Genomic DNA, 12,730 nt, shown 5'->3' with positions numbered 1-12,730 from the left:
ACTATGTTGGAAGGGACAGTTTAAAAGCCCAGCTTTGCCTGGGGACACATGGCCTGGATAATCTATGGTATTGCTTGACTTTCTACATTTTGTATTCTAGTGCCCTCGCATCACTATCTTTCACCATTCTTATTGGCCGTGTTGCCTGGGGAGAATAGAGGGAACCGGCCAACATATTTAGAGAATGCCAGGTTGGGAAAAGCTAGTTTAGCATAATGTATGCAACCACTTAAAAGGTTAGCCCCTGGTTTGTTCACATGTGCAGTGTTCAAACAGGCTTCAGGAGGCTCCATACTTTAAAATACTTCTCAGTTATTTACAGTGCATTGCTATGGTTCTGGACTCAATTTATGGTACAGCTCCTGACTATTTTGTTTTCCTTTTTCATAGATTGTGAGAAGCGGTGTGGTCCATTGGACATTGTCTTTGTCATAGATAGTTCAGAGAGTATCGGCTATACCAATTTTTCCCTGGAGAAAAACTTTGTTATCAATGTGGTGAGCAGGCTAGGGTCCATTGCCAAAGATCCGAAATCTGAGACAGGTCAGTGACTGATGATTTCTTCTTACAGCTGAATATTCTCCATAGCTGTAATGGTCTCCAATACTTTTATGATGACATACAGTCACTAATTAATTGCAAGATGGGAAGCACTATCTGATCCATGTCACTAGTGCAAATATTTGCTATCTTGACCTACCAATATTCCACATTGGTCTAATTTTTAAAAAAGATATATAGAAAAATCTGTATTTGGACCTAGTTTTCTCTAACATACCCGCAGCCCTTTCTGATCAACTTCTATGTATGTTGGAAGCTTCATTGGAGTAGTTGGTTTTCTACTTCATTAGTGCTGCTCTTAAGGGACGGATGATACAGTAGAAGAGCCTCCAATGGTGTCATTCATCAGTACAAAGAAAATGCAAAATGTCCTTTTAGGTCTGTTCTAGAGGGCAATATCAATGGCAACTGATGTCTTTGTAACCACCACTTGGGATGTGACATTATGTCAGTGTCAATTGTTATTTGACATGGGAACCATCTCTTTCTCTAAAGATCAAAAATGATACTTTTTTTGAGGATTATTTTACAGTAACTGTATTAATGGTCTCTAAAAATGATTTCAAATCATTGGCCCAGTATATATGTGAATCTGCAATCAAACAGTCTGGGGGTTAGAGATCACTGTGATGAAGGGGAAAGAGAATATCAAAAATCTAGGAATCATGACTGAGTTTATTTTCCTGGCAGGTGCCCGTGTTGGAGTGGTACAGTACAGTCATAAGGGAACCTTTGAAGCCATCCAGCTCAATGATAAGCGCATTGACTCACTCTCTAGTTTCAAAGAAGCAGTGAAAAGGCTGGAGTGGATTGCAGGGGGCACCTGGACTCCCTCTGCACTTCAGTTTGCCTATGAAACACTCATCAAAGAAAGCCGGAGAGATAAAGCCCGGGTGTTTGCTGTGGTGGTGACTGATGGACGTCATGACCCTCGAGATAAAGACTCAAACTTACAAGCCCTGTGTGATGGAAATGTTGTGGTCAATGCCATTGGGATTGGAGACATGTTCAATGTAGATGAAGAATCGGAGACTCTGAAAGCAATTGCTTGTAATGACCAGGACAGAGTCCAAAGAATGAAAGTGTTCACTGATTTAGTGGCTGAAGAGTTCCTTGACAAAATAGAGATTGAACTCTGTCCAGGTCAGTCAATGCAAGCTTCGCTAAGGCTAATTGCAAGAAAGTAATATGGCACGTCAGAGTTTTCAAAAATTTGAAAACTAATGTATGTTCATGGCATCTCCATTTTAAAAAGTAGCAACTGTCAAGGTCTAAGTGAGATTCAGAGTTGGAAGGAATGGCCAGAAGGGAATGCTCTGGTCCAGCAGTGAGGCTTTCATTTTCAAATCTTGACTGAAAGTTTAAATCATAGTTTGTGTGGGAGAAAATTGCACTGTTTCAATAAGATAACATTCATACCCGACTGCATTTATAGTTCACTATGAAGAAAACTGTATTTGCTAATCCAGTTTAATTAAAAAGACCTGTGCAGCACAAAGCACAGACTCACCATATTTTGTACCACTAATAAAGTCTTAAAGGACAGTTTTCAAAGATTGATCAATGTAGTCATTGCCAATCTTAGAGTGAGTCTGAATATCAATTCTACACTCTGACACTTGATTAGACTATCATCCTAAATGAAAATGAGATTCAATTATTCTGTTCTTAATCCTTTTGCTTCACTTTCATGCCAAAGGGGGAAAAGTTCCTAGGCCAACCTGACATTCTCCCTGCATGGAAGATCATTTTGAATCATAAATGGCCCAAGAAAAAGAATTAATTAGCTTCTCTTGGTTGCACTAGTTTAAAACTTAATATTTTCAATATCCTGCCTAATTGTTGACTCTGAGCTTGTCGATCAAAAGGTCGGCAGTTCAGCAGTTCGAATCCCTAGTGCTACCGTGTAACGGGGTGAGCTCCCGTTACTTATCCCAGCTTCTGCCAACCTAGCAGTTTGAAAGTACATAAAAAATGCAAGTAGAAAAATAGGTACCACTTTGGTGGGAAGGTAACAGTGTTCCTTGCACCGCTGGTGTTTAGTCATGCCAGCCACATGACCACGGAGATGTGGCTTTGCTCTTCAGCTTTGAAACGGAGATGAGCACTACCTCTAGAGTCGGGAAAGACTAGCACATATGTGCGAGGGGAACCTTTACATTGCATACTGTTGTAGTTGTAAGCTAAATGTGATATGAATGATTTCCATCAAGTATTTTTTACTCTTTTTTCAGATCCTCAGATTGTCTGCCCTGAACTGCCCTGCCAAACAGGTAAAACAAAAATAATTTAAACTATGATCCTCTTTCCCCTTCCTCTCCAATTTAACTGTAGTATATAAAAGAATTCTGAGCTAAACAAAGAATGAGCATTCTAACTCATATTTTTACATTATTTCTAAATGTTATTCCTTCCTAATGTTTAATTCTACATTCTTGTATTATTCTTACTCTGCTTTATGGATATGTTGTATCCATAGTATCCAAGTGTTCTGAACCAGTAGTTTCTCAAAGCATAAAAACCTCTTCTGACATGTCCCTTTTCAGAATAGCAACCTAATTTTGGCCCAGAGACAAACCATAAGAAAGTAAATGTCTTAACAGAAGCACTTGGGAAAATTGCCATTGATCCTTAGTGATCAAATGCTGGTTTATGTTTTGACACATTTGAAACTGGTTAAATGCTGCCAATTCTAATCATAATGAAGAGATTGAACTGTTGATCAATGCATATAAAGTAATTCTGGGCTCTAAAGTTTAAGGACAAATTTCTGATATTTCAGGAATTTCCTCAGTAATTTTTACATTACGTTCTTCATTTCTCCCTTGTTGGTACAACATGAAACATGCCATCCTTTCGTGTCTTACTACATGATTAGCTAATTTAGTTTATATAAACATGTCATCTTCTAAGGTAGAAAGTCCAAAATGGCTCATAAGATAAAATATAGAAACATTAAATATTACAATCAATAAAAGTAATTAATAAAATATCATTCCAACTTAATACTTGCTATTCCATAAAATGCAGCTTCTAAGGGATGAGAATAATGATGGGGCTTAATAACTTATTAATAAATTAATAACACAATTAGTGTTATGTTCTGGAAATGTGCAGAGAAGGCCCCTTCTCTCACAACTCACCATTCTGACTGCTGTCATAAACAGAAGTACCTCCACTGCAGGTAGTAAAGTGATGCAGCTATAATGCTGAGGTGATCAATTCAACTCAAGCATTCATTGCTTCTAAGTGAAAAATGCATTCTAATTTCTATTCAGAGACACATTGCTAACCTTTGCAACCTGGCAATGTATGTATCATATGAGTAAATCTCTAATTCCCAGCAATATCTTTATGACGCCTTCATGAACAAGCTACAGATTCTGACTTGGATATCACTAGTGCATGAGTGACTTAGGTCCATTCTTTCCAGATAGATGACAGAAGGAAAAAGAAGGAAAGAGGGGAAGGAAGAAGAAATGAGAAGCAAGAGGGAAGGGAGGAAGGAAGGAAGGAAGGAAGGGCCTGCCTTAGCACTTGGCCACCAACAACCCTGCTGCCCCTGCTGCCCTTTCGCCATCCCCTTGTCTCCTCCTCCTGACCTCTCCTGGTGGTCTCCCATCCCATCTCTGAGGATGCTTTGGTTACAAAGCCTTGTCTCCTTGCATGGGGAGGAAGTGGCCCTCCCTCTGACCCACACACTTTGCCTTCCCCTCACATACCATGAGCAACCTGGCCAAGGAGAGTGAGAACAGCAGTAGAACCCTCAAGGAGGAGGTAAACGCAGCAGGCACCCCCTCAGGGAAGCGGGGCTGGGCTGGGCTGTGGGGTCCCAGTGTCTGGGAGCTTGAGGGCCAGGCTGGGCACTTGCCCTCCACTGCCTAAGGCTCTGGACAGTCTGCGCCCCCATCCAGGGGTCATCTAGGTGGCCTGAGAGGGACAGCAAGGCTTCTCTGGAGGACAAGACTTTGGTGCTCTTCTTTGTCTTGCCTTCCTCTGCTGGCGACAGTGGATTCCCCCCCAGCTCCGCCTGGGCCATCACAGGTGCCCCCGACACGAGTGATTTTAAGCTGGCCATGCCCATCCAGCCACGCCAATCCAGTCCCCTGAGGTCAAATACAACCCTGATATGGCCCTCAATGAAATTGAGTTTGACATTCCTGTTCTATGAGCAGAAGTTTTTTCAGTATAACTAATAATAATAATAATAATAATAATAATAATAATAATAATAATAATAATAATAATAATAATAATTAATAATAATAATAATAATTTAATTTTTATACCGCCCTTCTCCCGAAGGACTCAGGGCGGTGAACAGGCGGATAAAATAATACGATATATTACAATAAAAACACTATTTAAAAAACTTATTCAATAAAGCCTAAATTTAAAATACAATACAAAATATAAAATAAACCCCAATAAAATCCATGTTTAAAAACCCTATTAAGCCAGTCCTGCTCGGAAGAATAGATATGTTTTAAGCTCGCGGCGAAAGGTCCGGAGGTCAGGAAGTTGTCGAAGTCCTGGGGGAAGCTCATTCCAGAGGGTAGGTGCCCCCACAGAGAAGGCTCTCCTCCTGGGGGTCGCCAGCCTACACTGTTTGGCTGACGGCACCATGAGAAGACCCTCTCTATGGAAGCGTACCGGCCGGTGGGAGGCATGTGGTAACAGAAGGCGGTCCCGAAGATATCCCGGTCCTATGCCATGGAGCGCTTTAAAGGTGGTAACCAACACCTTGAAGTGCACTCGGAAAACCCACAGGTAGCCAGTGCAGCCTGCGCAGGATCGGTGTTATATGGGAGCCACGAGTGGCTCCCTCTATCACCCGCGCGGCTGCATTCTGAACTAACTGAAGTCTCCGGGTGCACCTCAAGGGGAGCCCCATGTAGAGAGCGTTACAGTAGTCCAGGCGAGAAGTGACGAGGGCGTGAGTGACCGTGCATAAGGCATCCCGGTCTAGAAAGGGGCGCAACTGGCGGACCAGGCGAACCTGATAAAAAGCCCTTCTGGAGACTGTCGCCAAGTGATCTTCAAAAGACAACCGTCCATCCAGGAAAACCCCCAGATTGCACACCCTCTCCATTGGGGCCAATGATTCGCCTCCAACAGTCAGCCGCGGTTGCAGCTGACTGTACCGGGATGCCGGCATCCACAGCCACTCAGTCTTGGAGGGGTTGAGCTTGAGCCTGTTTCTCCCCATCCAGATAATAATATAATATTATTATTTATTATTATTTATTATTATATATTATATAATAATAAATATTATTATTTATAATAATTTCGAGTAGCAAAAATTTAAAGCTGGGATACAAATCTCTTGCTGTACTTCCATTCTGGGTATTTTTAGTATAAATTTGACTCTGACTTTGTTTTCCCATTCTCCTCCAAGTAATCATAAATCCTGGTCTTGTTAGATGGTATAGACCTTATATATCTGCTTAAAATACATTTTCAAAGTTCTTGGATTCTTGGGCAATGCAACCTGATATTGTTCCAGTTTTGCATTATCTCTTCACAAACAATGCCTGATTACTGTCCTTATAATTATAGCTTTAAAAATGGGATATGATATCATTATTGTCTGAATTTCAGTGAACTTGTCCTAATCTTTCCAGAGACTAGTCTTACCATTGTTCCACCTTTCATTGACTTTGATGGATGTTTTGTAAGCTTCCATTTCCCTAAATATTCAAAGTTGGAATTTGCATTCCAGCAACCTTTAATAATACACCATACATCGCTGATATTGCTCCTTTGCTGTTTTCCTTTGTTCAAGAATAATTGTTTCAAAGAACATAAGAGAATACAAATTTCCATCATGTCTTCATTTAAAGGAACGATAGAACTTGTACATATTGTAGTCAGTTTAGTCCTAAAGTACTGGATCTCCATCTCTTTGCAATGAATAGAAAAGACTGATGGGGCATCAGTGGGGGAGGATAAGGTGCTCCCCATCTGGATCAAGAGATTCAGCACTGTACAGTGAAAACAAGTATGGGTTCAGGAGAAAGCAGCCTGGGCAGGGTAATACATTAGCCTGATCAAAACCGTGCCTGAATGAAAAGTAGAGAGAAGAATATTAAGTGTATTAATGCTTATCAGTTGATACTGAGAAAAATGTGCTGTATTGCCATTTGGGCTTTGTACTGGGCAAGATTTTTTTCCTTCGTAAAAACAACCACATTTTCAACCTTGTTTACTCACCATATTAATACCTGTCATAAACATGTACACTCTCTGTAGTATACAGTAACTAAAAAGACAAACAACAACAAATTAATATTAACACATCCAGGGTAAAATTCAAATCAAGCTGAATTGAACCTGGACTTTCTGGAACTTACTATAAATTGAGGGTCTGCTGGTCTCTTAAAGAGTCTTGTAGCCAGCCTGGCACCAATAGACACCATGTTGCCTACCTGTAATATGGGTGCTTGTGGGCTAGAGTCCATTTGCTCTGGTCCACAAAATGCCATCACTCTTTTGATAATCTTTAAGGAACTACAACTTTCTTCATTCTGTGAGCTGTAACAGACTAATATTACTGCCTATTTGGATTTCTAGCTAAATATCTATATGTAATTCTCATGTTTAAATAGTAGTAGAAATGGCTACTTTAAAATGTTTATTTTTGCTTGTTAACTTTTAAATGTCCCAATAATTACATTCTCTCAAAGGAATCATAAATGCAGCACATAAGATCACATTAAAGCCAACTGCAGAATAAGCAATATGAAGTTTTAAAAGCACTAAAGTTATTTTTAAATGCCTTGGAAAATATAAAAGGACTCTTTATGGCCCTAACAAACTATAGCATTTGGGGCTCTAGGGAAGGTATTATCCAGGGACTACCATATTTAAACTCACTAGCTAGCAATTCAGCACCAGTATCGGTGTATAAAACCAGCAGGATCTGAAATCAGAGTATAGTCCTGAAAATATTCTTTTGACACTCACTTGCAGATGGGAGGTACCCAATTACTTTCCGCCCTGTGGAGGTCGAGATAACTTTGCCCAGCACCAAACCTATGATCGCCCAGTTCCTGAACTCCACGAGGGAGATCCAGGACCCCAGCATGTATACCCAACTGGTGGCCACCTTGGCCTATACCGCCGAAAAAGCCAAGTTTGCCACTGGACATGAGCGGCAGGAGTGGATGGACTTGTTCATTGATACTTTTAAAATGGTGCACAGAGAAATTGTGGGGGATCCAGAGACTGTAATAGGACTTTGCTGAAATTATTATTTTGCCTCTAAGACAAAAATAAATTTACGGTTTGGCCTACAGAACTTAAAGATATTTAAAAGGACAGCCCTTTTAGCTGAAGGATTTCTCCTTTACTTTTTATTAATTCCAGATTATAACAAAGAAGCTTCTAGAATAGGAATGTTCTCAAATGTCTGCTCTGGTGTGGCTAAGGCTTACATGCAGCTTTACTTAATAACCAGTGTCCTGATCCTGGCCAAGAAATGTTTCCAGCCACTGCATCTCCAAACAAAGACACATGCAAGGCAGGAGAGTGTAAACCTTTAATTCCTTATCTTAAAACCTGTCTGGGATGAGAGACTGGCATATTTGCTAAAGCAGAGATTCTAAGATCATGGTACACACACACACACACTCCTCCAAGAATCTCGTTGTCAGTCCCAAGAGATTGTTACCAACTGGTAAGAAGCAGGGAAAGCATTAAAGAGATGGCTAGAGGGTAAGGAGGTTAATTTTTAGAGGCTGTCTACACTGAATGACCACGAAGGGGATTTACAACAGATTCTTGTAGTTGCAACCATTACAGTGTTCCCCACAGCCATATGATTCTGATTCAGGTTCTTGGCAAGTGGTTCATAATTATGATATCACAACATCCCATAGTCATGAGTTCTCCATTTGTGATCTTCACTGTCAGTTTCCAAAAAGCAAAGTCAATGGGAAAGCTGACAGGAGATCGCAAATGGCAATCAAGTGACAACGGAATGCTGCAACTGTGCAGGATTTGCCTAACAACAGCAATTGGGACAGTGATGTCGTGCTTAAAAACCACATTGCTTAGCAATAGAATTGCCAGTCGCAATTACCATTGCTAAATGATGTGGTTGTAAATGTAAAATAGTCCCAATTACCAAAGTTAAGCAAGGGCCACCTATATTTTAATTAATATGGTATATGAAATGCTTGCTATATTTGAAATGCAGACCAATGGTGACTCCCCTCCAGAAAACATATAACATCCTTACTCTGAAAAATCCAAATTAAGAAGAGTGACAACATTCTGCTCTTTGACTTCCCAAATAGTATTTAGAACATGATATTTACAATTACAAGTTGCTATATGGAATGTTTCTAAGTGTTCAATGTGTGTCTCTTTCTCTAGTGAAACCATGGCATGACCATCATGTGTCTAACCCTAACTGCTTTTTAAGAACTGGTGAATATCTTGTGTCCCTTCTTCTGCCAACTAATTATCTGTAAATGCCTGTCTGTCTGACTCTTTCTTTTACTTCCAAGAGCTTTGGTAGATAATTTCGTAGGTAATCCCATACAAACAGGGATTGTGGCTCAGGGGCTAGGATGTTGAGCTTGTCGATCGAAAGGTTGGCAGCTCAGCGGTTCGAATCCCTAGTGCTGCCATGTAACAGGGTGAGCTCCCGTTACTTGTCCCAGCTTCTGCCAACCTAGCAGTTTTGAAAGCATGTAAAAATGCAAGTAGAAAAAATAGGGACCACCTTTGGTGGGAAGGTAACAGCGTTCCATGCGCCTTTGGCATTGAGTCATGCCGACCACATGACCACGGAGACGTCTTCGGACAACGCTGCTCTTTGGCTTTGAAACGGACATGAGCACTGCCTCCTAGAGTCGGCAATGACTAGCACGTATGTGCGAGGGGAACCTTTACCTTTACCTTTACTAATACCATACAGTGGTTTCCATTACTTGTTGGACTTTGTCAATCAACCTCCGGGTCTCTTGGGCCTTCCTCTTACCCAGATGGTCCTCACAGGCCCTGGGATGGCATCCTGCCCCACTGGTCCCACAACTTGGACCTCCTTCATCCTACTGCCTTGCTTCACTTACCTTTCCCAAAGATTTGAGAAAAAGAAATGGCTGGTCCACTGTGCAGCCTTTCTATACAGAGACTGTCTCAGAAACAGGTATCATTTTGGGGGCATCCACAAATGATCCAAGAATTATAGTCACTACCAAAATGGCACCTGCTTCTGGACATCACCATGCAGCTCTATATAGGAAGGCCATGAAGCAGATCAGGTGCTTCTCTTTCCCAAAGGTAATTTTTGGAAAAAAATAAGTGGAGTGAGGCATGGTGGAGGGGCCCAAGAGTGTGTGTGACCCAGCAGGAATGGAAACTATGCAAGGGCTCCCTTGGAGTGGGAGAATCCCTGGAAGGACTGGGGCAGGCCATGTGTGAGCTGGGAGGTGCTGCAGTGCACCCCATGCTCCACCTAGATCACCAACCTCACTTAACAACTACCATGACTTATGACCATAATTCTGGACTCAATTGTGGTCGTAAGTCAAGGACTATCTGCAGTTATTCTAAGCATGTTAGAAAAATTGTGCTAAGAATAAGTAAGGCTAGGGACCCAAAATTAAAACATATTAGATATCAAGCAGTTTCACACCAAAACTGATGCTACTGAAGGTTCACTGCCTTTCTGAGCAATTTCAGAAATATAGGGCCCCCAATAGCATGCTGGAAGCAGTCTGTATAGCTGCTGACACCTGCCATATATTGTAGATTATCTCAGAGACTCAAGAGATACTAAGTTAAACCTCTGGCTCTGGAGTTTTCTTTCTCACTTCAAAAGACCATTCCCATATGGCATGAAAAGCTGTTACTATACTCAGAAAACTCTCAAAGCTCTTAACAATTGTGTAAGATACATAGAATCATGGGGCTGGAAAGGACCTTGAAGGTCTTCTAGCCCAACACCCTGCTCAAGGCAGGAACCTTACACAAAAGCACTCAACTAGTTGTCCAATCTATTCATGAAAACCTCCAGTGATGGAGTAGCCACAATCCCAAGAGACAAGCTATTTTATTAATTAATTCTACACTCTGGGTTGTAATTTAGTGGTGGTCCACCAGAACATCTACTGATATAATGACCTTGTTTATTGTCTGGATTTGTCAAAAACCATAGCGAAGATAATTGGAATTGATTGGGTTCTAGTTTCAAGGCATGAAATGTGGGATGGTGAAACTAAAAAAGAAATCTATATTAATGCAATCTTTCTGTTTTTTATTTGCTCAGTTTCTTATTGTCTCCCAGTTATCCTTCCTCTTTTAACATTTTATGTTATGCTAATAGCATTTCTCATTGCTTGCAAGTTTTACAAAACCTGTGTAAGTGGACCAAAACATACAAGGAAAAGAATATGAATTAACACTTATTTTGGGGGAAAGCCTAGAGATAGATGTGTTACAGGTTTTCCCTTTTACCTCTGAAACTGCATTTTTCAAATAACACCTGACTCAGTCAGCAGGTCAAAACAAAAAAGGCTACAAAGCAACATATGCAATAATGCCAGGGAGTAATGTGTAAGGAGGCCAGAAGTGACTTTAAAGAAAGATTTGGCACAGTATCATTCAGGCAGCTGAACAACAAAATACACTAAAACAATAGAACCCCTCTTTTGGCATAAATTTGCTGGTACAGACTATGCCTACTAATGTTTCCTGGCATCCATAGAAATAGTAATAACTGGAAATGTATAAGGAAAAGTATATAATCTAATTAATTTGTAAATGTTTATCCACTGTTTACATCAATTGGTTAAATTTGATACACTCCTTATAAACTGGCTCAATCTGAAGAAAATTCCACTCAGAAACTAGTATTCATGCTCAGGAACTTGCCTGGCCAGTCTGTCATATTGCGTGTACAGTTATGCACTGGTTTTATTCTGTTTACTTCCCTAACATAGGCTTTAATCACACCTTTACATAACCTTAGAAATAATTTTAAACAGAATTAATGGAAATTGTTTCTTGTTATTTCATTTTTGGCAATTCATGGCCAGTGGTAAGGAACCTCAGCGATGTTCCCTATCCCCTGTGTAAATCTGTTTTAGTTGTGATGTAACAGAAAACAAATGAAAGATTTTGAGACTTTTTACAGTGTTCTTCCCAAGGAGACATTAATGTACAATAATGCTTTTATTTTGGGTAAAAGTTTGCAATTAATTTATTTAGCCAGTAAAAGTTTTATTCTCCATAAAATGGTTTATGAATATGTTTTCTGTTTTTTATTGTCATTTTTGCTAATCATGTCAATAGCAATATGTGCAATGTGCTTTCATATGTGAAAGCAAGAGATGAAATCTCAATAAAAACTGCAAACCTTGGCTAATAGAGTATTATTTATTGTAACTTTAATATATATTTTCTAACAAAAATCTAGCTAGGCTTAGGCCTTATTCCAAGTAAAGATAATCCTTGTTTAAAAACCACATTTGGGACCAGCAACACAGCCATTAACTAAAGTAGTCACTAATTGAAACTGTGACTATGCTTATGATCTGCCTTCAGTTTTCCTCTGCTGTGACCTGTGAAGATCATAAAAGTGAGAATTGGTCTCAAGGTTACTTTTTCATTACCATTGTAACTGCAAACAGTCAGCAAACGAGGACTATCTGTAGTGCTCTCCCAATACATCCCTTTCTTATTTGAGAAACTTGCAAAATTTCTCAAAATTCTTTGCACTAAAGAAGCATTTGGAAAATATAGTCACCACCCTCTTAAACAATGCCCCTTTCCTATGTTTTACTCTTTAAACCCAGGGGAGTTCAGAGTTTTTTGGTGAAGAAGTTAATGGCTGAGTGGTATTTACATCTGTCTTCCTGCCTCCTCTATTTTAAATGCTTTTTAAGATAAATGCTGCACAACCACAAAATTACTCAAAATTAAATATTTTTACCATTTGAATTGTTTTATGTATTCTATACCATAATAATATCAACTTTTAGCACAAATATACTGGTCAAAATGTTCTTCAGTTAAAACCCTGACTACTACGGGGCTAGGGGCACATGGTCCAACCCAAAGAAATTCAATTTTTTAACTATACAACTTCTTTTTTCTGTTTGTACTTTTCTTTTTGGTTGCATGGATTTCCACTTCACACAGCAAAAATTTGATT

At 39.9% G+C, this 12,730-nt stretch overlaps 1 protein-coding gene across 3 annotated transcripts in view; it reads left to right on the top strand.

Moving 5' to 3' along the window:
* Positions 1-12,730, top strand: part of COL6A2 (collagen type VI alpha 2 chain) — a 55,243-nt gene that overhangs the window by 39,701 nt on the left and 2,812 nt on the right. For 2 of the 3 annotated variants that reach the window (XM_058184734.1, XM_058184724.1), the window contains exons 25-27: positions 391-543; positions 1,252-1,704; positions 2,796-2,834. In XM_058184734.1, the coding sequence (XP_058040717.1) occupies positions 391-543; positions 1,252-1,704; positions 2,796-2,834 (645 nt within the window). Of the gene's footprint in view, positions 1-390; positions 544-1,251; positions 1,705-2,795; positions 2,835-7,536; positions 11,937-12,730 lie in introns of those variants that run through there. The other variant, XM_058184742.1, reaches the window with a different exon arrangement.

Source organism: Ahaetulla prasina, chromosome 1 (genome assembly GCF_028640845.1).
Source record: "Ahaetulla prasina isolate Xishuangbanna chromosome 1, ASM2864084v1, whole genome shotgun sequence".
Classification (NCBI taxonomy): Eukaryota; Metazoa; Chordata; class Lepidosauria; order Squamata; family Colubridae; genus Ahaetulla; species Ahaetulla prasina.
Note: the sequence above shows the minus strand (reverse complement) of the source record. Positions and strands in the feature narration are given on the sequence as shown.